Here is a 26,364-nt window from a genome sequence, read left to right as displayed (position 1 = left end):
TGGGAGCAGAAGCAGCTCATAGTGTGCCTGGTATCTGGGCACCTGGGGGGTGGGCAAGGGGGGTAGAGAGGAGAGCTGGCCTGGTGGTAGCAAGCATGTCTTGTCCCCTTAGCTAAGCAGTGTCCACCCTGGTTGCATTTGAATGGGAGACTTGATTTGTGAGCACTGTCAGATATTCCCCTCAGGGGATGGGGCCACTCTGGGAAGAGCAGAAGGTTCCAAGTTCCCTCCCTGGAAGCTTCTCCAAGAGAGGGCTGAGAGAGATTCCTGCCTGCAACCTTGGAGAAGCTGCTGCCAGACTATGTAGACAATCCTGAGCTAGATGGACCAATGTTCTGACTCAGTATATGGCAGCTTCCTGTGTTCCCTCCTGGACTGAGTCAGTCCCATTAGATTCAACAGGGCTTACTCCCATGTAATGGATTCTAGGATTGCAACCTGTGCTCTCCTCCCCCCACCCCCAGTGGAAAATGTCCTGCAGATGCCCAGGTGCCCCACTGTGGCATGAGAAGGGCCTGCCATGGCAGCTTGGCTTTGGATGGGTTGGGTCTGCTCCAGAGGAGGCAACAGAGGTCTCTTTTCTTCCCACAGCTCCCCTGCTTTCTCTCCAAGACCAGTAAAAATCTCAGTAAGGGTAGGGGGGACCCCTGTTTATTTACAAATAGACAAGCAGAATTGCCAGTGGAGCAAATGGACTCTTCCAGGGTTAGGGGCATTCCAAGGGCAGGAGCCATGAAAGAATATCCCAACTCTTTTTCTTAAGCCCCTGATCACCATCCATTGGTTGCAAAGGAGGCCAGCCCATTGTGATCACCCATTCACGCAGCTCAGCCCCTCACATCCTGTCTCTTAGCCAACAGGAGCAGGAAGTGGAGTCCCGGCTGCGGAACAGATACACCCTCATAGACAAAAATGACTATGCGACCCTCTCTGTAGTCCAAAAGGTAGGTGGTGACGCATTGTCTTTCTCGGTGGTGGGGGGAGGGGGGGTTGGATTTCCAGCCAGCGGGTGCTCTACTCCCCCCCACAAAAGGCCCAACGCCTACAAGCCGATTCAGGTGCATTGCAGAACTGGGGTATCCTCAAAGCAGACTGGATTTGCAGGGGCAGGGGGCACCTGTTCTGACCCAGCGAGTGGAATTCCAGTTGTGGAATCCGGGGACAGCAAACTGAAGCCTCTTCGCCTGATGTCTGATCTTCGCTGTTGTCAGGCAGGGCTGGTGGATGCGGAGGGCCACCTGGTCGGAGAAGTTGACGGGCAAGGGTTTGGCATTGGAGTGGCTCCTTCCTCGTCCAAGCCCGGCGGGAAGAGAGCGAAAGCAAAGAAAGGCAAGGAGCAAGTCAGGTCGGTGGGCTCTTGTTCCCATAGTCGTCTGTCTCCTCCAAACTGCTTCTGTGCAGGATTTTGCCCCCATTTTAAAGGCCATGGCCCCTTCCTCCTAGGAGCTGATTGGGCACTCCATTCCTCTCAGCCTCCTGCCTCTCAGCAGTTCCTTTCAAATTGAGGGGTGTGTCTCCCCCCCCCACTTTCAAACAGTTTTTCTGCCTAGCCAAACTCTCACTTCCATCCTGCATGTGAGTATATCAGACTCTAGGCTTAGGTGCTGCTTAGAATTCTTCCATGTCTATGCTAGTTAGAACTTTAATCGGATTTGTTTTCCTTTTATGCTATGTATCTGATTATTCTGTAGAAAGGATTTCTCTCTCTTTTGGATCCTAAGAATTACTTATTTGAACCCAAGAGGGTTTACCGAGTGCTTTAGACGATCCAAGGTTCTTGCTTTCCCATGCTACTTGCTTGGACTCAGGGAAAGGAAGGGAAAGATTGGCTTAGTTCCCCTTTGCTGGCAATAGCTCCCACCTTGCTCTGGCATTTGCTTGGGTCCACTGCAGCACCTCCTCCCCAGATTGTGTTCAGAAGGTAGAGACGGCTGTCAAACGACAATGGCAATTGCGATGGAGTTGGGTGCCGGCTGCGGGTCAAAAGTCATCCTGATCCACAAAGCCACACCCAGTCGCAAGGCAAGAGCCGGAGGGGAAACTCCTGGCTGCTCAGACCGAAGGGCTGCTGAGGGTGACCCAAAGCTAGTTCTAGGCAGAGCCGTGAACCCTCTGTGCTTAAAAGGGAGGGGGGATTCAAATTCTGCAAGAAGAGAAGATGGATTCTGCTGCCTCTCATACAAATTAAACCAGTGTGCAGCTCCTGGCCCAGTTGAAGCTGCCTACAAAGACTCCTCTTGCTCCTGAGATGTCACATCTTGCCCACACACTTTCAAGCACACCTCACAACGGTGAGACCTAGAAAGTTGTGGCTCTTTGCTGGTGAATGAGGACATCTCATGTGGGTCAGCCTTCCCATATGCTCCAGAGGCAGGACAGTGCAAATTTGATAGAAGCGTTAAGTGCTTGTGCTGTTCAGATGGATGAAAAGGTTCTGTGAGAACCTCCAGCGTGCCCGTTCCAATCATGGTCCTCTGCCTTGGTCAGCCGTTGGGAGTGGCGGCCACTTGAAGCAGCATCCCTCTGCTTCAGCGGTGCGGAGCAGGTCTCACCTTCCCCAAAGGGTCAAGCCATGGCAACCTCCTGCAAGGCACAACCAAGCTTGGCTAGAGCCCCTGCCGTATCCTTTCACCCTCCGTTCTCTGTCCAGCCCCATCGTGCGGAAGGAAGGACTGGCAAGCCCGCTTTCTGGGAAGGACCTGGATTCGTCCGTTTCCCCATCGCGTAGTCAGTTGGCAGCAGCCAGCAAGGATGCCGAAACAAAGGAGGGGCTGATGCGGGATCAGGACGCCGGCAGCGTCGAGACCCACCGCTCCGAATCTGCACCCAAGGAGGATTCTGTCACCAGGCCTAGGTAGGTTCTTGGCACAGCAGTACTGCCACAGCAGAACAGAGGCTTGCTTAGTTGTCAACACAGGTGCTCTTTAGTTGAAGGAGGCAAGTGGGGTGATCCCCCCCACTCCTTCACCCCATTTTTGTTTTATAGTTCACATGGATTTGGGTGGATACTCATGGGCTCCTGTCCAGCATACAGAACCAGTGTGGTGTAGTGGGTAGACTTAGGAGACCTGGGTTCAAATCCCTCCATGGCTCAGTAGGTGGACTTTGTAACTTGTGCCAGCAGGCTGCCCTTTGACCTGAAACTGCCAGTGTCTGTGGCTGGAATGGCTAATTTTATTTTATTCCCCCCCACCTTCCCCACTTTCTCTTCTGGGCAGCTCCCCACCCCCCAAGGCCACCGCCTTTGAGGACTTCAAGAATGAACGTGGCAGCGAGATCAACCGGATCTTTAAGGAGAACAAAGCCATTCTGAACGACCGCAAGAAAAAAGCGGGCGAGGTCACTCAGAGGGTCAACCGTCTCAAGCAGGAGATGGACACTACTAAGCAGGCCTTGGAGGCCCAGAAGGTTGACCGGGAGCAACAGGGTCAGTAGCAGCTGGGCTACAAGATATGAGCAGGGGAGACCACCCCTGCAGGGCGAGGGGAATTCTGGCACATCAGGGGAGGCTCTTGATGTGGCACTTGGAACTCACTGCCACAATATGTGCTGAGGTTGAACAGTATATAAGTAGGTGTTAAAAGGACCGGTAATTACCTCCTGCTCTAGACTGGACCTCATTTTAAAACATTATACTCCAGCAGCGATGCATGGAGTAAGGGTGGTAGCAGTGGACTGCTTGGCCATCGCTGGCAGTGGCAAGCGGTGGTGGAGATGGGCCTGAGGTGCTTCCTGGCAGATGCTGCTGGAGCTGAATGGTGTAGACCAAGGGACTGCAAAGCCCATCATCCCCAGCCCAGTGGATGGAAGTTGTCCCCCTATGCTGGACTTCAGGGCAGGGGAAGGTCTGATGGATCCTTGAGTGGCTTTTAAAATATAAGTTACTGGGTGTACCAGTAGCATTTCGCATGTCCTTACAAAAGCAGGGGACAGAAGTGGCTGATGAAATTGACAAGGTTCCCTCCCACCCACATCTGTTTCAAGAGATATTGAGTTGCATGCTGATGAAATAGACAAGGTTTCTTTCATCGCATGTGGTCTGTTTCGCCAGAGTTTAGAGATGTGCATGGTGAACATGCCCAGACTTCCTGACCATTTCAGTTTCACAGAGAAAGAGGCTGACAATGTTGATCTGAAAGTGACAACAGTTTCATTTGACCATGTCAGTTTCACCAGCCAGAGAAAGAATGAGCTTGTTAATTGACAGGGATTTCGCCTGGTTTTGTCATTTTCACTGGGGAAGGGACGTGCGAAGGAAAAGCCAATGAGATGGGTGGGCAGGCAATGCAGAAAGGCTGGCTGCACGTAATCCACCCCATCGGCACCAACCACATTTTGATAAAAGTGCCTCTGAGTCCATTTTCAGGGCAGTGTGAGTTAGCATCATGAGTAAGCAAGTGGAGGAGTCTTTTCTCACACTAGATAGAGGAGGGACATTTGCAGCAGGGAAAGCTGGTGAATTATGATAATGCACGTTAACTGAAGCTTGGGAAAATTTCCAAGTGAGCATCGAAGGCACTTGAAAATTTACGTGTGATTTTAGCCTCAGATGCTCCTTCATCAGTGTGATCACTTGATTGGAGTCTGCTGTTCTGAAACTTTCCCTAAACCTTTGTCCTGTTCTTGGGCCACGTAGGAGAATACCTGAATGAGGAAGGACAGATCATCATTGATGAAGAAGAATTCCTGCTGATCATGAAGCTGAAGGACCAGAAGAAGCAGTACCATGCAGATTTCAACGAGTTACGAGACCTCCGCTCTGAAGTCCAGTACTGCCAGCACCTGGTGGACCAGTGCCGCAACAGGCTTGTCACAGGTATGGCCAGCCGTGGGCATACCAAGGCCTGGCAGAGGCTTGGAACAGGACAGAGGCTTCTGATCTCCTGCGCACGGGCTAGTCTTGTGTGTGCCTGCATTGGCACCTGGCCCGATTTGGACCAGCCTGCCTGGGGGTGGCTTTGTTGCATGGCTATACAACATGGAATCCATAGGGCAGGTGGTCATGCAAACTTCAGCTCTGAACTAGAGGACCATGCAGAGTGCTGGTGGGCTCCTGCACTCAATCTTGTTTGCATGGGTGGTGGTCCCTCAGCAGTAACTCCATGACCATCTCTGGCTCTTGAAGTTCAAAGGGCCCTGTTCCCTTGGCTTGCATCCCTCTGTGTCAAAGGAAGGGACAAAAAGACACAGCTTAATCAAAGGGAAAGGGAGAGATTTGGGACTGCTTGGGTTGAGAAGAACAAGAGACACCTGGAAAGCGACCCTTTGATAGGTTGGAATTGTGCCTGGGGAGGCTGGAATATCTGTCTGTCTTGGTTTCAGGGTGATTCAGAGCTCTAGAACCTGTGCAGTAAAGAGACCCAGCTGCTAATGGGTGTGAAGAACTTCATCTAATGCAGTGATTCTCAAACTTGGGTCCTCAGGTGTTATTGGACTTCAACTCCCATAATCCCCAACCAAAGGCCACTGAGGCTGGGGATTATGGGAGCTGAAGTCTAATAACACCTGAGGACCCAAGTTTGAGAATCCCTGATCTAATATGTCAACGCTGGGATTAGATGTTCCTCCTGCCTGGCCTAACCCACCGGGAATATCTAAGAAATGCTTTTGTTTCAGAATCACAGTGCTGTCAGCCTTGGCAACCCCGTTTGAGTGCTGGCTCTGCTTTGCAGCCTTCTCTGACCTGGGCAAGTGAAATGCCCAGCTGTTGTAGACACATACGTCTCCGGCCCTCTTCACTTGCCTTTCAGAATTCGAGATCTGGTACAAAGAGTCCTTCCTCATCCCAGAGGAAATCCAGGAGGCCCTGAAGCCCGGAGGAGCCATAAGGCCTGGCATGATTCCAATTAACAGAGTCCTGACTCTGGTAAGCAGGGCCACGAGGGGCACAGGAATTTGTAGTCCCTGAAGGGGTCAATCGGCTGCTAAGCTAGGGGTTCTCAGCCTTGGGTCTCCAGTGCGGTTAGACTCAGGTCAGAGGACAAAGGAGAGCTGGTCTTGTGGGAACAAGCATAACTTGTCCCCTTAGCTAAGCAGGGTCCACCCTGGTTGAATTTGAATGGGAGACTAGATATGTAAGCACTGGAAGATATTCCCCTCAGGGGATGGAGCCGCTCTGGGAAGAGCATTGAGGTTCCAAGTTCCCTCCCTGGCAGCATCTCCAAAATAGGGCTGAGAGAGATTCCTGCCTGGAACCTTGGAGAAGCCACTGCCAGTCTGTGCAGACAATACTGAGCTAGATAGACCAATGGCCTGACTCAGTATATGGCCGCTTCCTATGTCCCATCATCCCTAGCCACTATGGCCAAATTCCATTGTGGATGATGCGAGTTGTAGTCCATCTGGGAAGCCAAAGCTGAGGACTTCTGTAGCAGCGTTCCCTGTAATGGGGATTCCCAGATGTTGTTGACTGCAACTCCCATAAACCCCAGCTGCAAAGGCCAAAGGCTTTTGGGAGTTGCCCTCAAACAGCCTCTGGGAATCCCTGTCACAGGGAACGTTGCTGTGTGGTGAGCAGACACACCACTGTCCATCTCTCAGGCCCTGCCCTCCGAGTCCCTCCCCTGTCAGAGTGGGCCCAAGGGACAGGTCCTGTTCTCTTGTGGGGTCCAGTATCCACAATAACCTCCCAAGAGAGGCCCCGTATTGCTCCTCTTTTATCTTCTAACAACTTAGTGGGGATTTTTGGATGTGTTTTTAAAATTAAGATCTGTCTGGTGCCATTTTGATGCCTGTTTCGGTTTTGTTTTTTAATTGGTCTATCCTGTGTTGTTGAGTATTGACAGGGAAGAGAGCTGGTCTTGTGGTAGCAAGCATGACTTGTCCCCTTAAGCTAAGCAGGGTCTGCCCTGGTTGCATATGAATGGGAGACTAGCAGTGTGAGCACTGGAAGATATTCCCCTCAGGGGATGGAGCCGCCCTGGAAAGAGCATCTAGGCTCCAAGTTCCCTCCCTGGCAGCATCTCCAAGACAGGGCTGAGAGAGATTCCTGCCTGCAACCTTGGAGAAGCCGTTGCCAGTCTGTGACGACAATACTGAGCGAGATGGACCTATGGTCTGACTCAGTATATGGCAGCTTCCTATGTTCCTAAGTATTAGCCACCTTTATTATTACAGAAAGATATAATGAGCAGAAATATATGTGTAAAATGAACAGATGGCCCTTTGATCAGCTGTTGGTGCTTAAGAGCTGATCTGTTGTGGTAGCTAATAAATAGCTACAGGCTAAGAGACGAGCCCCCAGTGTCTCCTGCAGGGCCCCCTGTGGTCTCCCAGGGAAGACATGTGTGCGCCTGGGGAGGCAGAAGAAGAGAGAGAGAGGAACATGCTGCAGGGCTCACCATAATTTACGAGAGGGCAGCGGAGAGGGCTTTCCCCTCACAGGACCCCACTTTATTCCCTTCACAGGCTTGGGGTTGACTTCAGTCTTCCCTATGCTTCGCTGTGCCTCTTTCTCCTTTGGGGTCAGAGATCTCAAGATGCTCTAGAGCAGGGATTCTCAGTGTTGGGTCCCCAGATGTTCTTGGACTTCAACTCCCATAATCCCCAACCAAAGGCCACTGGGGCTGGGGATTATGGGAGCTGAAGTCCAATAACATCTGGGGACCCAACGTTGAGAACCCCTGCTCTAGAGCAGGGCTGCACAACCTCCGCCCTCCAGCTGTTTTTGGACTGCCATCAACCCCAGCCACAGTGGCCAATAGTTAGGGATGATGGGAGTTGTAGCCCAACATCTACAGGAGGGCTGATGTTATGTAGCCCTGCTCTAGAGCAGGGTTTCTTAACCTTGGGCCCCCAGATGTTGTTGGACTACAACTCCCATCATCCCCAGACATGGCCTTTGTGGCTGAGGGTGATGGGAGTTGTAGTCCAACAACATCTGGGGTGGCACGGTTAAGAAACCCTGCTCTAGAGCCAGGGGTAGGCCACCTGGCTACCAAGAACTCTCCAACAGGGAGGCCTCTGGAGTCCTGGCTAGCACCTGCAGGCATTGTGTCAGTCCCTGGGTTGCAGAACCCCAGCAGGGGCACTGGCCAGGCCTGAACACCACTGTCCACGCCCCGGAGGCCTGGATTGCTCTGCGCACTGATGCAGGCACCAGCCCCATCACTTCAGCCCTGAGGTCTCCCTGGCACCTCTGCAGCTCATACATGCTTTTTTATTCCGTCCTCCGCTTCTTCCCAGGATGAAGATGAACAGGAGATGTTTGACCGGATGCAAGAAGAAGTGCTGCCGTTCTGCCCGGCTTCTGTCTCTTTCTACAATGCCAAAGCAAAGACGGACCGCAAGGTAGTGTAAAACCATCCTCCGGTGGATGCCTGTCCATTTACACCAGCTGCTGGTGCGGAAACAAGCAAGGAACGGCCATCCCTTCCGGGCTCTGCCTCCAAGGTTGCCATCCAGGTGGCCACTGCTGGACTCGGACAGATGAGCCTTTGGCAGTAGCAGCTTCTCCTAACAAGCCAGGGAGGTGGCAGATGAGGTGCAGCTGCCTCTGGTCCCCTGCTGCTCCAGTGGCTCCTCTTTCCCATCCCATCCCACCCTGGCATTAACTTGCCTGCAGGCAAGGTGGCTCTTGTTAACACCAGGGTGGGATGGGCGAGAGCAGAGCCACCAGGGCGGCAGGGAAGCAGAGGCAGCTGTGCCTCATTGGCGGCCCCGGCTCATGAAGACGAGCTGCTTCTGGCCTTTGGTCTGATCCAGCCGGGCCCTCCCGGTGTGTTTTGGCCGGACTTTCGTACGGCCAGAGGAAATGGAGCTGCAGTTCTGTGCTGACTCCTGCCGATCAAGGTGGCTGTATTTGCGAGCCAGCGTGGTGTAGTGGTTAGAGTGCTGGACTAGGACCGGGGAGACCTGAGTTCAAATCCCCATTCAGCCATGAGACTTGCTGGGTGACTCTGGGCCAGTCACTTCTCTCTCAGCCTAACCTACTTCACAGGGTTGTTGTGAAAGAGAAACTCAAGTACGTAGTACACCACTCTGGGCTCCTTGGAGGGAGAGCAGGACATAAATGTAGTAGTAGTAGTAGTAGTAATTATTATTATTATTATTATTATTATTAGCCTCCCAGAAAGACATACCAAATCAGCAAAACTGTGTCACTTGACTGGAAGCCACCCAGGAGTTTAAACTGTTCAAGCTTTCAAATCTCACATAACTCTTCTTCATCTGGCTGAATTGAACATTGGGCTTGAACAGAATCTTGGATGTCCATTTTAGGTTGTGTTTGTGTTTTGATTTATGTCTGCAAACGAAGGCTTCTGTGACTGCTCCAGAGGTGGGAGGTTGTTGCTGGCTCTCAAATTATGGACTAGGGACATCAACAGAATTTCAACAATATTTATTTATTTCTCTGTAAACTTTTGCTTGAGAACTTTTGCTGAAAAGCGGCATATAGATACTTGTCGTGGTTTGTTGCGTCTGCCACACCAAACTCACCCTCCTCTTCCGGGAGAGCAACCACGGAGGCCCGGCGTCCTACCCACACTCCCTGCACAGGAGCAGCCTGGCTGGCCAGAGCTGCTTCCCTTCGTCAGCCCAACGGTATTTTGGATGGACCACATTTGGGTGAAGCCCTGGCCAGCCCGGCTCTTCCTGTGCAGGAAGTGGGGATAATACTTTGCTTGTGCAATAATAATGAACAATAGGACATGTATACAACAATTCTATGTCAAATCCAGTTTTGGAAACCCATAAGCAGCCATGTCAACCTTTTTGTTCGTAAAATTGACATAGGAGAGTTGATTCTGTATTTCTGTCCTCTGAATATTCACTTTGCCTAATGAAGAGATCTGTGAAACTTGAAAACACACAGACCTTTGAACTATTGGTTGGACCCAAATGAAAAGTACCTTGACAATTGCAGAAGACCCATTTTTTTAAAAGGGGTTGGGGTAAGGATTAGGAAAGTTGAGACTCAAAGGGACAGGAAGAAAAGAATTGGGGTCTGTAGTGGGGGAAATTCTGCACTTTGAAGGACCCACTAACGATGAGCTCAACATTTTAAGATTTTTTTCTCTGCAGCTAAGAAGCTGGGCACTTAACAAAAGATCTTCCATTCCTCTTACTTTCTGGCCTTCTCTCTCTCTCTCTCTCTCTCTCCTTTTTGGCCTCCCCTGAAATATGGAGATAGTATCCTGGAGGGATGTTCTTCTGCAAGTAGGGGTTTGTGAAACAGTGATGCCTCTTGAAGAACACGGCCCCAGGAATAACCACCAGCTCTCCTTTTTTCCTCTTTAAAAGCACAAGTACGCTAGAGCCATGACTGCCCTGGAGCAAATGAGGAAGAAGCCCGGCTCCATCCAGACCTCAGTGAAGAACTAGCCCCCATCTATGCTTGACCGTGTGTAGCAGAGCCAGAACGATTCCTGCCTCCTTTGTGACAGAGGCAACTTAGACAGGCAGGCCCTAAAATGCAGTTCAAAATACATTTATTTACAGGAGAGAACCACAGAAAAATAAATATCTGGGGATACGTGGTATTATTGTTGCCGAAACGCTGTACAAGCCTCATTTCACCAAATGGTATTAACAGAGATAGGTAATTGGGTGGTAAGGTAAAACAGAGGTTACTAAAAGTGGGGGAGGAAGTTGATGCGTCCCGTCCACAAAATCCAGATAGGTGGAAGAGAGGGAGGGGAAAGGGGCTGTTGTGGCCCACCTGATCCTCTTCACAAAGGGATAATCAGATGGTGGTCACCAGTGTTCTCCCTAATGGATTCCCAGATGCTATTGACTACAACTCCCAGAATCCCCAAGCAAAAGCCATTATAGCTGGGGATACTGGGAGTTGTAGTCAGCAACATCTGGGAATCCCTGTTGGTGGTCGCCTTCATTTAGGTGCTTTCACAGATAATTGAAACAAATCCAGAACTACCCAGTGGGAAGGGGCTGGTCGGTGTGACACTTTGAAAACTGGCAAATGGGACAGATTCTTCTAAACTGAAACTAGCCCCCTGCTTGCCCTGTGTTCACCGCCTTGTCCTGCTGTAATAAACTGATTGTATGTGGGAGTGATTGGTCTTGAAGACAAGTTGGCACTGCCCACCTCATCTCCCCGGGTCAGGCATAGACCCCTGCATGCTTACCAGAGCACCTGAAGACAAATCTTCCATCTAGACACTGGCTGGGGGAGAGGGGCTCCAGCCTCCCCCCAGCATGAAGACTGAAGCCAACCTTCCTTGTGGGGAAATGTGGTTTTGGCATATCCTCCTGGGGATGCTTCTATGCCATAGGCTCTCAGACTTGGGTCCCAGATGTTGCTGGTCAGCTGGATTGATCTCATAGAGCAGGGGATATCACAGTTGGATCCCCAGATGTTACTGGACTATAACGGCCTTTGGCCATTGGGGCTGGGGCTGATGGGCGTTGTAGTCCATCAACATCTGGTGACCCAAGTTCGAGAACCTCTGCCATGGAGGGCTAGATGTGGTCCACCAGTCCCTGACCCACCCTTATGCTAAAGGTTTCCTGCTAAGAAAAGTATCAATCCTGTTCACAGCTCATATAGGTGACCCCCCTCCTGCCTTAGAAGTCCCCTGGTGGGAATAAATCCAAAAATATTTGTGTGGTGAAGCTATTTCATTGTAAGGAGGTTTGAGAAGAGCTCCGCTGTTCAGTGTCCGTGTGGCTCACCCGTGCCATGATCCGTGCAGGATTTCTTTGAGGAGGTCCTCCTAGGAGCACTCCTGAGAAAGGTCAGGAAGGTGCCGCCTGAGGGCCCATCCGCATCAGTCCCCAAGATGGTGGTAGTCCTCGACAACCGAGCAGAGAGTCTCCAAGCCCTGCTCGAAATCCCCGTCCTCACAGCCGTGCCTCCAGTACCAGTGCAGGAAGGCCCGGCTGGCATACATGGTTCGCGTCTGCTGCGCCACCCTCTGGAGAAGGTCAGCCGCGCTGCTGTGGTTGGCGCAGACTGTCAAGGAATGGCTGTGGCAGCTTGGAGTCACGGGGCTGGCCGAGTCTGCAGGAAGGACCAAGAGGCTCTGTTGACACTAGGACGGGTCTGTCCAGGCAAGAAGAGGAATGCCTGAAAGGTGCCCCCTCTCTCAGAATCAGAGGGGGTCTGGGACACTCACTCAAGAGAGTATCCTGCAGGTCAGATCTGCAAACAGCCGTTTTCCAGAAAATGTTCCACTGCTATATTTTTCCATAGGACCTTTTCCATTTCTAAGGATACTTTTGTGAAGAATGCAGTGTGGTGAATGGATATCAAGATGGAGAGCTGGTCTTGTGGTCGGAAGCCTGACTTGTCCCCATAGCTAAGCAGGGTCTGCCCTGGTTGCATATGAATGGGAGACTTGATGTGTGAGCACTGCAAGAGATTCCCCTCAGGGGATGGAGCCGCTCTGGGAAGAACAGAAGGTTTCAAGTTCCCTCCCTGGATTCTCCAAGACAGGGCTGAGAGAGATTCCTGCCTGCATCCTTGGAGAAGCTGCTGCCAGTCTGTGAAGACAATACTGAGCTAGATAGGCCAACGGTCTGACTCAGTATATGGCAGTTTCCTATGTTCCTAACATGGTATCTGGTGAACTGGGCAGTTTCAATTGTAATTAATCAGGGGTGTGAGTGTGAGAGATCCAAGCACAGCTAGTGAAGAGGATGAAGTGTGAAAAGTCCCCCTTGCCCATAGATTCAAATGTGGCTCAAGCAGCCCCAAATCGGATCTGCTCAGCCTGGGAGGAGCTTAAAGCACTTCTACCAGCAGTGAAATGGAAGGTGCCCCCCACATGCCCTTGGGGAGCGAGAGATAAACTCTGTCCAAGTCCATGAATGGGGGGCAGCAGCATTGCCACCCACAACTTGTGGGCCTGCTATATTTACTCCATCAGCAACAATTTTTAGTGCCTTCATTTTTCTTCTTAACATTTAAACAAGTCAAAGAAGTGCATGTTATTATATACTGTTTTGTGTGAACTTTCATAAGCATTCCAATAAAAATGATTTCCACATAAAACTTTGAATTTGTTTGAATGTTACATTTAAACCATATTACAATGTTTTATTGCATTTTCCCCTAATCAAATATTTATGTTCAAATACTTGTGGCTATTAGGAAAGGTTCTGAGATATTTATATGGCACATGAAATTAACATGGAGTACCTTTTTAGTTTTGTTTGCTAAATCTACAAGTCAAATATGCCAACACTGTAATAATCAATTTAGGGCATTGGAAAACTTTTGCAATTTTCTGGAAAAGAGCCTCTGAGGAGAGGGGTGACCCACAGAGCAGAGCCAACTTACCTGCTGTGTCCATGCTGACCCATTCATTGAGATGGCCCTGCATGTACAAATACAAATCTACATTTGAATTATTACAGATTAAGCTGAATATGCAGGAAATCCTCTTTGTTGTGGCTGTTGTTAAGTCACCAAAGTTCCCAATTTACCTTTCGCCAAACTCTGACTGAGAGATAAGCTAACAGGATGCTAAAAGATCACGGGCAAATAGTTTGGGTTAGAAGAAAGACTGAAGGAGTTGGGTGAAGTTAGCTGAGACAGAAGGACACGGAGAGATAGGCTAATAGATTTCCTATTTTTAAAAGGATACCCAAGAGGGGTAACCATTAGGAACTCTGTATACAGTGATGACAGAATATAATATAATATTATAGAGAATATACTTTACAAGTATGTAGTACACCGCTCTGGGCTCCTTGGAGGAAGAGCAGAATATAAAATGTAATAAATAAATAAATAAGAATTAGAAGCAATGGGTATAAAACAAGAACACAGATTCAAGTTAAAAGTTGGGAAGACCTTTCTATCTGCACACTTTGTGGCATCCCAGTCCACGAAGGTTAAGCATGCCAAAGGTAGGAGAGAAGTTGGCCCGGTGTCTGACCTGCAGCATGTCTTAACGCAGAGACCGGCTCAGACGGAGCTCACCCTCCTGTGACAAAGCAAGAACTGACCTGTCCAGAAAGTGACAGGGCACGGGTTCCATGGCACACAGCGGTAGGCCTGCTTCAGCTTCTTCAGCACCGAACTGGAGTTCAAGAGAAAGGCGTCTTCCTGGGGACTGCGAGCCACAGCAAGCAAAGCTGTGCTGTGATGCTGTCGGCCAACTGGCTAAGGAGCCACACTCAAGGAAGTTGGACCAGCTCTCATTCCCCACCCCCAGCTCTGCCTTCCCCAGAAATGCAACATCATCATCTGGAGGGGCCCCAAGGTCGAGACGTCCTGCATTAACTCAGTCGGTGCTCAAATAAAAGGGGATGTGGTGGGAATCTGGCCTCATCTCTAGAAGGCTTTCGCGAAGCATTGTCTTGTGAGTTCCAGATATTGGCTTCCTCTTCTCACCTCACCCTAGTCTCTATAAGAGTCAGTCAGTCTCTCAGATCTTTAAATAATTCTCCATGTCCTAGTCTCCCATTTCTTACCTTTCCTCTCCATTTCTGTGCTTTGCTACTGCTAGTTGTAACCACTGAATCCCACCTTCCAATGCATTCCAGGAGCTTCCTGCTTTCTGCTCTGAGAGTCCTTCTTACCTGTGTCTGTGCCACTTGGCCCAACTGCTGCCTCCCCCCTGCAGCCCGAGCTCTACAGGCAAGTACCCAGAAGCCATTTCCAGACCCCACCAAGAGAAGGGACAATGCCTTTGCTGCAGCGGAAGGATACAGGCTTTCCAGCCAGAGACTGCCGGGGCACTGGCTGCACCACAGAAGATGCCAAGCTGTCCCAAAACACCGTTCCCCTAGCAATGAAGAGCAAACCCCAGTTATCCCATAGATACCGCCTCAAAGACAGGTTTCAGCTAGGACTGTGCTTATAGCAGGCAGACATTCGTTTATTTTCAAGCTTTACATCCTGCTTTTCCAAAGGGGGGGGAAGCAGTGTGGTGTACTGATTAGAGTGTTGGACTAGGACTAGAGAGACCCGAGTTCAAATCACTGTTCAACCCACGAAACTCACTGGATGTCTTTGGGCCAATCACTACTCTCTAAGCCTAGCCTACCTCACAGGGTTGTTGTGAGGATACACATAACCACAGGGACATAGGAAGCTGCCATACACCGAGCCAGGCCATTGGTCCATCTAGCTCAGTATTGTCTACCCAGACTGGCAGCGGCTTCCCCAAGTTACAGGCAGGAGTTTCTCTTAGCACTATTTAGAGATGCTAGGAAGGGAACTGAGGAACATAGGAAACTGCCATATACTGAGTCAGACCATTGGTCTATCTAGCTCAGTATTGTCGTCACAGACTGTCAGCAGCTTCTCCATGGCTGCAGGCAGGAATCTCTCTCAGCTCTATCGGTGGCGGTTATACCGCCAAGTACTGACACTTAATGTGGCTAAGCCATGGCTCCCAGAGGACCAGCAAGAGTGCCCTAAAATCACCTGCAAACAGAAAGCTTGTGAGCTAGGTAAAACATTCAGGGAAACCTACTCACATTTCTTAAAAGAGTGTGTGGTAACCAAAAGAGTGTGGCAGGGAGTAAACAAGCTGTTAGAGTGGCCTGATTTGGAAAAACAGACTTGGGAAGAACTAACCTCAGGTTTGAGCGATAGAACCTCTTTTCGAGGTCCCAGAAAGAAACCTTCAAGGAAACGGGACGGAACGGGTGCCCTCATACTAGGGAACTGGAACGTTCCCCTTCTCGTAATCAGGTTAGTAAACCTGTATGTCATTCATGCAATGCTCCTGCATAGGAATAGGGAGGGAAGACGCAACCAAGAGGTTCACGCAGATGAGACAGTAAATCTCTTCTGGAAAAGTTTGTATGGTTATGTGCAAAAAGACAAGAGTATCTCTTCTAAACAGCAATAGGACAAATTGTAGAAATGGACGTCGGACGTAAACCCCCCCCCCATTACCTGATGTGCCTTGAAATCCCCCACCCCCGAGTTACAGTACTACCTGCATATACTTTATAACCCTGTGGGTTACCAAATCCTTGTTTGTAAATCTGTAGATATATGATGTACAAACAAACAACCACTTTGTATATAATTGTGCTTTGGCAACGTACTGTATGCTTTGGTAGTTTGTTGGTTCAATTAAAAAAAAATCTTGTCCTATTAAAAAAAAAAATCTTGTCCTATCTTGGAGAAGCCAGGGAGGGAACTTGGAACCTTCTGCTCTTCCCAGAGCAGCTCCACCCCATGAGGGGAATATCTTGCAGTGCTCACATATAGTCTCCCATTCAAATGCAAACCAGGGCAGACTAGCAAACACGCTTAGCAAAGGGGACAATTCATGCTTTCTACCCACAAGACCAGCTCTCCTCTGTATAACTGCTCTGCACCATGTACAGCATTCTGGGCTCCTTGATGGAAAAGCAGGAGATGCATGTAAAATATATATGAATGAACAAAAAGCATGGTGGCTAACAATCAAATTAAAACAATAAAATCAAGTAACTGGCTGACATCCTGACTATTGGAGTGCTTACACAACGAACGAAGTTGCACAAGGGCAAGAAGACTGCATAGTTGCGCGAAAGAACTGTGCTCTTGTGCTATAGCACTCGTGCACGAACGTTCCCTGTAGAAGATGAGGCATGATGCAGGCTCTGCGAACGCAAGCATCTTGCCTTGAACAAGTCCACAATGCCGGCCAGGAAAACAAGCTCCAGTTTTAGTGGAACTTGCCTGTGCCACATCCTGGCTCAAATGCAACACTCTTTTGCAGGTGCCCACCATGTCAGCCACTGGAAACGATAAAATGCTTTCCACAATAAAGGAGGAGCACTCAAAACTCTGAACAACCAATCCATCCACCCACCCCTGCCACAACTGGTCTAAAAAAACCTCAGCCGGGGAGGCAAGAGTTTCTGGGCCACACTGGTCAGGATGGGATGGGTCACTGTGGTGCTCAGCCACACTTCTACTGGAACATAGGAACCTAGGAAGCTGCCATATACTGAGTCAGACGACTGGTCTATCTAGCTCAGTATTGTCTTCACAGACTGGCAGCAGCTTCTCCAAGGTTGCAGGCAGGAATCTCTCTCAGCCCTTTCTTGGAGATGCTGCCAGGGAGGGAACTTGGAACCTTCTGCTCTTCCCAGAGTGGCTTCATCCCCTGAGGGGAATCTCTTGCAGTGCTCACACATCAAGTCTCCCTTTCATTTGCAACCAGGGAAGACCCTGCTTAGCTATGGGGACAAGTCATGCTTGCTACCAGAAGACCAGCTCTCCTCTAGTGCATACAGTTCTCGTCACTGTATCTTAAGAAGAACACTGGAGAACTGGAGAAGGTGCAGAAGAGGGCAGCCAAGATGATCAAGGGCCTGGAGCACCTTCCTTATGAGGCAAGATTGCAACAGCATCTGGGGCTTTTCAGTTTGGAAAACAGGCAACTACGGGGGGACATGATAGAAGAGGTGTATAAAACTATGCATGGAGCAGAGAGAGTGGACAGAGGAATTTTTCTCCCTCTCTGACAACCAGGGGTCCTCCCATGAAACTGATGACCGGGAAATTTAGGGCCGACAAAAGGATGAACTTTTTCACACTGCGCATGATTAATCTATGGAATTCTCTGCGATGAGATGTGGTGATGTATACTAGCTTGGATGGCTTTAAGGAGGGTCTAGATAAATTCATGGAGACAAGTTCTTTCAATGGCTGCTATAGGCCACCTCCATCCTCAGAGGCAAGATGCCTCCAAATACCAGTTGCAAGGGAGCAACAGCAAGAGAGAGAGCATGCCAATTAAAACATAGCTGAGGGCTATAGGCCACCTCCAGCCTCAAAGGCAGGATGCCTCTGAATACCAGTTGCAGGGGAGCAACAGCACGAGAGAGGGCATGCCCACCTCTGCCTATGGGCTTCTCGGACCCATCTGGTGGGCCACTGTGTGAAACAGGATGCTGGACTAGATGGGCCTTGGTCTTCCCTAGAGAGGCCAGTCTTCCCCTGATCCAGCAGGGCTGTTCTTATGTTTTTACATCCAGGAGAGAGGTAATGTCCACAACCTTGTGACCCATTATAGTTTGGCAAATTTCTAAAAAGCTTGAAGGGAATGCATCCTGGAAATTTGGAGCATGTATCTATAAACCAGTAAGAGCTCATCCAGTCTGGGCCACAGCAGAATTTTCAGCAGCTCTTGGCTTAAGTAAAGCATTTCGCTCTGCAGTTTGTCACAAATTAACCTGATTCATCTTGGAATCAGATGACCAACGAAAATGACTTGGGGTGTGCTAGCAGCCAGAAACTATTCAGATTCACATACATGAAGGAAGCCATCGTTTCTCACCTACCAACCATGCAGGTTGACATTTTGTGTCTTCTGTTTTAGCCTTCTTGCTAACCCACTCTCCCTTTTGCCAACAGTTAATTCTAGCTAAGTGCAAAGCAAAGGTCAACATCAGCCATCTTCAGTTTGCTTTGCTGAGAGTTTACCCTCCTGTGCGGCTGACTGCATGTCTTGATCCCTTCACTTCAGCTCCTTCATCCCTGGCCTGAGAACAGAGCAGTCTGGGAGAGAGCGAGCGAGCTGTGTGCTGTGCCTAGCAAGGTGAGGGCTTCCTCAAGAGGAAGGTCTGCTTCTCCCTCTTGCTCCTTCACCGGATCGCCAGACCCAGGCAAATCATCTCCCTTGACCTGACTCTTTTGTTTGACCCGTCTTCCCTGGATGTAACACAAGCCCCGCCACAGAGGCCTGTTCGGGGTTCCTGGCACATTTCTGGCTTGCATCACAGGCGGGGAGCGCCTTATCCCTTCACTGCAATGGCCTCCAGTCCTGCCACATGGCCACCTTCTCAGCCCCTTCAGCTTCACACTGAGGCTTTGCTTGCTCTGCATGGAAGCAACTGGCCCAGAATCCCTGCAAGCTGGTAGCAAGACCAGCCTGGACCACATTTCTTTTGGCTTATGATGATACTTGGAGATCAGCCAGGACAGTGCCTGGGAACTGTTTATTGGACACATTTCTATACCACCTCATATGCAAATCTCTGGGCAGTTTACCATCTAAAACACAATAATTAAAACTATTTAAAATATAGAAACCCTAAAACTATAAATGAAACACCTGATGAAACAGGTATATTTTCAGATTGTTCTTAAAAACATCCAGAGAAGGGTGGGCTCTAAGTCTGTTAGGAAGCATGTCCCAAAGTCTTGGGGCAACCCTAAAAAAGACCCGGTTTTGGATGTCCACCAACCAAGCCAGTGGCAACTGCAACCAGACCTCCTCTGATGGTCTAAATCGGTGGCAGGATTCGTGAAGAAGAAAGCGTTCTCTTATGGCATGAAACGCCCCGTCAGACTCCAGTTTAAGAGACATCTGCAGGCTAAAGACTGGGAGGGGGGGCTTGGAGGGCCACAAATCCCCCTTGCTGGTCAAGGCAAAGCTGACAGATGGGGAGGCTTCTAGTGGTCCTACCTTATGCTGGCTTGAGCTGTGTGCAGGAATTTGAGGGCTGGCATAGGGCAGACGGATCTCAGCAGCTCCCAGGGTTCCATCCCCATGCTGATCCCACTGCAAAGGCAACAGAGATAAACCACAGGTGATGTCCCTCACGACTGAGCACCTCTGCAAAAACAAAGAGATAAAATCCCTGCACATAGACAGCATGTCAGGGACAAGGGTTCTAAGCAGAGCTCCCTGTAACAGGGATTCCTAGGTCTTGTTGACCATAACTTCCATCATCCCCAGCCAAAGGCCACTGCACTAGGGATGATGGGAGTTGTAGTCAATGACAACTGGAAATCCCTATAACAGGCAACGCTGGTTATAAGACTTAAGAACATAAGAACAGCCCTGCTGGATCGGGCCCAGGGCCCATCGAGTCCAGCATCCTGTTTCACACAGTGGCCCACCAGATGCCACTAGAAGCCTACAGCAAGAGTTGAGGGCATGCCTTCTCTCCTGCTGTTGCTCCCCTGCAACTGTTACTCAGAGGCATCCTGCCTTTGAGCCTTGCCTTCTCCCTAACATGCTAGTTTTCTATGTGCAGGGATTACTTTTGATCTGCAGGGACATTGAATCATGAGCCCCTCTACCCCACCCACCCCCAGTCTAAATTGGTACAGCCTAGACACAAGTTAAGCGCCTCTTTGAGAACCAGGCCTTAATGCTAAGACCATGAAGGCAGCATTGACTGAAGCAGCTATTGATGTAAACCGCCCTGAGCCATTTTTTGGAAGGGTGGTATAGAAATCAAATAGATAAATACATAAATAAATAAATATGAATCGCTGACTGTCAGAGAACAAGGAAGTGCCAGTTCCACACCCCTGTCTTGGGCTCACCTTTGTGTTGTGAAAAGCTTGAGGGGATGGAGAAGCCCAGCCAGACAGGAAGCGATGTACGCATTCATGGCTGAGGAGGAGACCTGGGAGGAGGCTTCTGGTGCATCCCTCCGCTGCAGGACCGAAGCCTGCTTCAAAACCTCATCATTGGGAAACAGAAGGATGCCGTCCGCATACCTGGTGGACACAAAGCAGAGAACTGCTGTAATTGCTGATGGATTTATTTTTAGAGTTATTAACTGCCTATTTCCACTGTTAATGCAATATGACGAAAAACAAAACTCTTATTTACAGTAAGACATGATAGGAACATATGAACAGCCCTGCTGGATCAGGCCCAGGGCCCATCTGTCCAGCATCCTGCTTCATACAGTGGTCTACCAGATGCCTCTGGGGAACCCACAGGCAAGCGGTATGTGCATGCCCTCTCTCCTACGGCTTCTCTCTTGCAACTGAAGATCCTACTGCAAAGGCAACAGAGATAAACCACAAGTGATGCCCCCCCCCCATGACTGAGCACCTCTGCAAAAACAAACAAAATCCCTGCACATAGACAGCTAGCATGTCAGGGACAAGGGTTCTAAGCAGAGCTCCTTTTAACAGGGATCCCAAGATGTTGTTGACCATAACTTCCATCATCAGCCTCCATCAGCCTCAGAGGCTGGAGGTGGCTTATAGCCCTCTGACTACAGGTAGTAGCCACTGATAGACCTGTCCTTCATGAATTTGTCTAAGCCTCTCTTAAAGCCATCCAGTCTGTTGGCTGTCACCACATCTCATGGCAGAGAATTCCACAAGTTGATTATGTGTTGTGTGAAAAAGTACTTCCGTTTGCTGGTCCTAGATTTCCTGGCAATCAATTTCATGGGATGACCCCTGGTTCTAGTGTGATGGGAGAGGGAGAGAAATTTCCCCCTCTCCACACCACGCATAATTTTATAGACCTCTCTCATGTCTCTCCACAGTCATCTTTTTTCTAAACCAAAAATTCCCAGGTGTTGTAGCCTTGCCTTGTAAGGAAGGTGCTCCAGGCCCCTGATCATCTGGGTTGCCCTCTTCTGCACCTTCTCCAGTTCTATAATGTCCTCCTTAAGATACGGTGACCAGAACTGCATGCAGTATTCCAAATGTGGCCGCACCATAGTTTTGTATAAGGGCTTTATAATATTAGCAGTTTTATTTTCATGAAAATATTTCATTTTTATTTTGATGAAAATCAGTTCAATAAAAGAGCATATTATCTCCGAGTTCCATTCTGAAAGAGGCAGCGGAAGAGATGGGGCTTCACGTGCTGCCTAAAGCCACACCCCAATGGCTTGGTGGGCTTCCCTGCTGAGAGAGTTCCACAACGGTGGTGCTAACACTGAAGAGACCCTTTGGCGAGCAATGCAAGATCTAGCTTCTTGAAAAGATCCAGAGCAAGATCTTTCCAACTGCCTTAGGACAAGGATTCACAACCTTGAGTCCCCAGATGTTGACTACAATTCCCATCATCCTCAGCCACAATGGCCAGTGGCTGTGGATGATATGACTCCAACCCCTATCATCCCCAGCCACTTGGCCATTGTGATGACAAGGGATGATGGGAATTGTAGTCCAACACCACCTAGGGACCCAAATTTGAGAACCCATGAATTAATTGATTAAATCCATATACTTTCTTTGATCAGGTGACAGCCCCAGTTTCTTTGGCGTTCTCGGCTCACGTGTGCTCATCTCCCTGAAGCTGCTTGTTAGGAATCATTGGAAGATGGGTAACATATCACGGTATGCACCCAAAAACCTTCCTTGGCCGATTTTAAATACGAGGAGGTGGCCTTAATCCTTCCTGTATGTTCCTTCGAAATTGGGAAGAACCAACCACTCCACACAGAAGACTCTTGGAATATGTCTCCCAGGTCTTGTAGGGACATACAGGTGAAACTCGGAAAATTAGAATATCGTGCAAAAGTCCATTAATTTCAGGAATGCAAATTAAAAGGTGAAACTGATATATGAGACAGACGCATTACATGCAAAGCGAGATAAGTCAAGCCTTAATTTGTTGTAATTGTGATGATCATGGTGTACAGCTCATGAAAACCCCAAATCCACAATCTCAGAAAATTAGAATATTACATGGAACCAAGAAGACAAGGATTGAAGAATAGAACAATATCGGACCTCTGAAAAGTATACAGTGTACTGTGCTTGATTGGCCAGCAAACTCGCCTGACCTGACCCCATAGAGAATCTATGGGGCATTGCCAAGAAAAGGATGAGAGACATGAGACCAAACAATGCAGAATTGCTGAAGGCCGCTAATGAAGCATCCTGGTCTTCCATAATACCTCATCAGTGCCACAGGCTGATAGCATCCATGCCACGCTGCATTGAGGCAGTAATTGCTGCAAAAGGGGCCCAAACCAAGTACTGAATACATATGCATGCTTATACTTTTGCTGCTATATAAGCTGCTATATATCGAGTCAGACTCTTGGTCCATCTAGCTCGGTATTGTCTTCACAGACTGGCAGCAGCTTCTCCAAGGCGACAGGCAGGAGTCTCTTTCAGCCCTATCTTGGAGAAGCTGCCAGGGAGGGAACGTGGAACCTTCTGCCCGTAAGTATGCAGGTGCTCTTCCCAGATAAGACCAGCCCCAGCCCCTAACCTAAGGGAAATATCTTACAGCACTCACACATGTAGTCTCCCATTCAGATGTGAATCTGGGCAGACACTGCTTAGCTCAGGGGACAATTCATGCTTGCTACCACAAACTCAATGTTCAATTCACCTCTGAAGCCAAGAAAGGCACAGCAGAGAGTTGTAGTGCTGGAGTGGGCTCTCGCCAGCTTGATGAGGCACCACCGAGACAGACAGGATGTGACCGGTCGGGTACTCCTCTCTGATAGCTTCACATAACCGGGAACTCAGGCCTAGGACGAAAAGCCCCACCGGGCACCTGTTAATGTTTCTTTATGCCAGAATGTTGGGTACTTTGGAAAGAGCAGCACCATTCAGGAATTAACCGTTGTTTTAGCGCAGTTTTAGCTCTTTTAATATTTATTTTTTAATTTTATTTAAAACATTTATGTACCATCCAAAACGCAGGTCCCTGGGCGGTTTACAACAAAACAATAAATACAGATAAAAAGATTAAAACATTATAACAATTAAAATTTAAAATGTCAGAACTATTAAAACACAATTAAAACAATATCTAAATAAAAACCTGGGTGAACAAATGCATCTTGACTGCCCTTTTAAAAGCTGTAAGAGATGGGGAGGCTCTTATTTCAGCAGGAAGTGTGTTTCAAGGCCTCGGGGCAGCAGCGGAGAAGGCCTGTCCCTGAGTAGCCACCAGACGAGCCGGTGGCAACTGCAGACAAACCTCTCCAGATGTCTGTCTGACATTTGTGGGCTAAATTTGAGAACAGTAAATGTGGCATTCTGTTGCAGCAAAACCCACCAAGGCGTTGTGGCATCCTCAAAGACCAACCAGCATTTTGCAACGCACACTTTCGTGGGCAACAGCCTACTTTGTCAGATGCAAAGGGAAATCATGGATGCAAAGCTCATGCCACAACAGATGGGTTTGTCTTTAAGATGCCACAATATTCTTGGTTGCCCTTAAGGGCTAGCAACCTATTGGCAAACGCTGGTTAATCTAGCTTCCACTCCATTTACCATATTAATCTGAATATAAGGCAATACTACATTTAAGATGACCCCCTTAAAAATAACAGATTAAATAAAGTTTATACCTGTATTTATCCAAAAGGAAGAGGAGGACTCTGAATTTAGGTCGACCCCCAAATTTCTAACATCAAAGAACTTGGAAAAAACCTAGTCTTGGATTTAGGTAAATACAGTACATTTGGAGTACAGCTTTGCAGACCAGTTTGCAGGCGGGCGGGGGTGGGGGGCAGAGATTAGCTGGTTTAAAATGTGGGCAATTTTATATTTTTGAATGAATTACATTACTCCATCAGTCGGGGTGGGGGGGAGAACCACCATAGAGGCTTATATAAGTGGTATCTTGCCCCAGGCAGATGAAGTAAATAAATCGAAATCTATCAGGAGTGTGTGGCCAGTGTTCTGAACCCCATGTGAGCAAAATCTTCATGTCATCAGCATATAAAAAGATTTAAAACTACTGGAAAGAGGAGGCTGCTATTATCTTCATGCATAATCCTGCTCAAGCCAATGAGATTCCTTCTAGGTTATGACTGATTGATTGATTAAGAGCTGTCAAGTCAGTGTCGACTCTTAGCGACCACATCGATGGATTCTCTGCAGGATGGTCTGTCTTCAACTTGGCCTTGAAGGTCCCTCAGTGGTGCATTCATTGCTGTCATGATCGGGTCCATCCACCATGCTGCTGGTCGTCCTCTTCTTCTCTTTCCTTCCACTTTCCCCAATAAAATAAAAATTATGGACTTCTCAAGGGAGCTGGGTCTTTGCATAATGTGTCCGAAGTAGGATAGTTTGAGCCTGGTCATTTGTGCCTCGAGAGAAAATTCTGGATTGATTTGTTCTATGATCCATTTGTTTGTTTTCCTGGCTGTCCATGGTCTCCTCAAAAGTCTTCTCCAGCACCAAAGTTCAAAAGTGTCAATGTTTTTTCTGCCTTGCTTCTTCAAAGTCCAGTTTTCACATCCATAGAGTGTCACGGGGAAAACCATGGTCTGAACGCTTCTAATCTTTGTAGGTGTAGACACGTCACGGCATCTAAATAGCCTTTCCAAGGCCTTCATTTCAACCCTACCAAGTGCTAGTCTGCAGCTTATTTCTTGACTGCTGGATCCTTTACTGTTGACAGTTGATTCTAAAAGGCAGAAGCGATCCAGCACTTCAATGTCTTCATTGTCAATTCTGAGGCTGGTTGCTGTACCAGTTGTCAGTAGTTTAGTCTTCTTTATATTTAGTTGTAGTCCTATTTTTATGCAGAAGATATTATTTGAAGATAACACCAAGAAGTGAGGTTAATCTTTTACTGGGTGATGGGTTAGTTACATCTCTCCCAGCCTAACCTACCTCAAAGGGTTCTTGTGATGAGAAATATAAACCATGTACACTTCTCTAGGCTCCTTAGAGGAAGAGCGGGACATAAATGTAAGAATAAAATAAAATAGCAAACTTTATTCTGAACATAGTGTAGCGTAGGGTTCCCAACCTTGGGTCTCCAGATATTGCCAGACTATAATTGCCATGATCCTTAGTCACAGACAGTGGCCATTATAGCTGGGAATGACAGAAGTTGTAGTCCAACCATATCTGGGGACCCAAGGCTGGGAACCCCTATGGAGTAATTATTACACTTTTGTCCCTTTTTGTTTCTTTCCCCTCCACTAATAATACAGGGCATTTTGGAGACTTATATGTAACGGTTTTGTTGTTACTCTCTTGATCTAGATTGAGGTGCACAACTCAAACACCCCAGTGGGCCAGAAACATCCATGACTTGATGAATGAGAGGCAGAGGTCAATTTTCAGTGCATTGATTTCTGCAATAAAAACTAATTAGAACGTAAGAACAGCCCTGCTGGATCAGGCCCAAGGCCTGTCTAGTCCAGAACCCTGTTTCGCACAGTGGCCCACCAGATGCCGCTGGGAAGCCCACAAGCAAGAGGTGAGGGCATGCCCTTTTTACTGCTGTTGCTCCCCTGCAACTGGTATTGAGAGGCATCGTGCCTCTGAGGCTGGAGGTGGCCCACAGCCACCAGACTAGTAGCCATTGATAGACCTGTCCTCCATAAATTTGTCTAAGTCCCTTTTAAAGCCATACAAGCTAGTGGCCATCACCACATCCCGTGGCAGAGAATTCCACAGATTAACTACGCACTGTGTGAAAAAGTTACTTCCTAACTTCCCGGCCATCAGTTTCAAGAGATGACCCCTGGTTCTAGAGTTGTGAGAGAGGGAGCAAATTCCTCTCTGTCCACTCCTTCTACTCCATGCATAATTTTATACACCTCAATCATGTCTCCCCACAGTTGCCTCTTTTCCAAACTAGAGAGTCCCAAATGCCGTAGCCTTGCCCCATAAGGAAAGTGCTTCAGGCCCCTGATCATATTGGTTGCCTTCTTCTGCACCGTTTCCAGTTGTACAACGTTCTTCTTAAGATACAGTGACCAGAATTGCACGCAGTACTCCAGATGTGGCCGCACCATCAATTTGTTTAA

At 48.6% G+C, this 26,364-nt stretch overlaps 2 protein-coding genes across 10 annotated transcripts in view; one reads left to right on the top strand and one right to left on the bottom strand.

Moving 5' to 3' along the window:
- The window catches only part of KIF9 (kinesin family member 9), a 38,713-nt gene extending 14,087 nt beyond the window's left edge, over positions 1–24,626 (top strand). For 2 of the 5 annotated variants that reach the window (XM_053261104.1, XM_053261105.1), the window contains exons 14-22: positions 854–944; positions 1,212–1,345; positions 2,651–2,854; positions 3,219–3,427; positions 4,637–4,816; positions 5,751–5,866; positions 8,185–8,289; positions 22,709–22,801; positions 24,228–24,626. In XM_053261104.1, the coding sequence (XP_053117079.1) occupies positions 854–944; positions 1,212–1,345; positions 2,651–2,854; positions 3,219–3,427; positions 4,637–4,816; positions 5,751–5,866; positions 8,185–8,289; positions 22,709–22,801; positions 24,228–24,281 (1,186 nt within the window). In that variant the 3' untranslated portion in view covers positions 24,282–24,626. Of the gene's footprint in view, positions 1–853; positions 945–1,211; positions 1,346–2,650; positions 2,855–3,218; positions 3,428–4,636; positions 4,817–5,750; positions 5,867–8,184; positions 8,290–10,242; positions 10,497–22,708; positions 22,802–24,227 lie in introns of those variants that run through there. The other 3 variants (XM_053261107.1, XM_053261108.1, XR_008309718.1) reach the window with 3 other exon arrangements.
- Positions 10,414–26,364, bottom strand: part of LOC128329604 (tubulin delta chain-like) — a 32,963-nt gene continuing 17,012 nt past the window's right edge. For 3 of the 5 annotated variants that reach the window (XM_053261111.1, XM_053261112.1, XM_053261116.1), the window contains 6 exons: positions 22,974–23,115; positions 20,201–20,377; positions 19,332–19,427; positions 14,621–14,696; positions 13,915–14,056; positions 10,414–11,962 (listed from right to left, as the gene is read on the bottom strand). In XM_053261111.1, coding sequence (XP_053117086.1) covers positions 11,730–11,962; positions 13,915–14,056; positions 14,621–14,696; positions 19,332–19,427; positions 20,201–20,377; positions 22,974–23,115 — 866 coding nt within the window. In that variant the 3' untranslated portion in view covers positions 10,414–11,729. Of the gene's footprint in view, positions 11,963–12,963; positions 13,301–13,914; positions 14,057–14,620; positions 14,697–19,331; positions 19,428–20,200; positions 20,378–22,973; positions 23,116–24,435; positions 25,116–26,364 lie in introns of those variants that run through there. The other 2 variants (XM_053261113.1, XM_053261114.1) reach the window with 2 other exon arrangements.

This window comes from Hemicordylus capensis, chromosome 6 (genome assembly GCF_027244095.1).
Source record: "Hemicordylus capensis ecotype Gifberg chromosome 6, rHemCap1.1.pri, whole genome shotgun sequence".
Lineage (NCBI taxonomy): Eukaryota > Metazoa > Chordata > Lepidosauria > Squamata > Cordylidae > Hemicordylus > Hemicordylus capensis.
The sequence above is the reverse complement of the archived record's forward strand: the minus strand, read 5'-3'. Positions and strand labels throughout refer to the sequence as shown.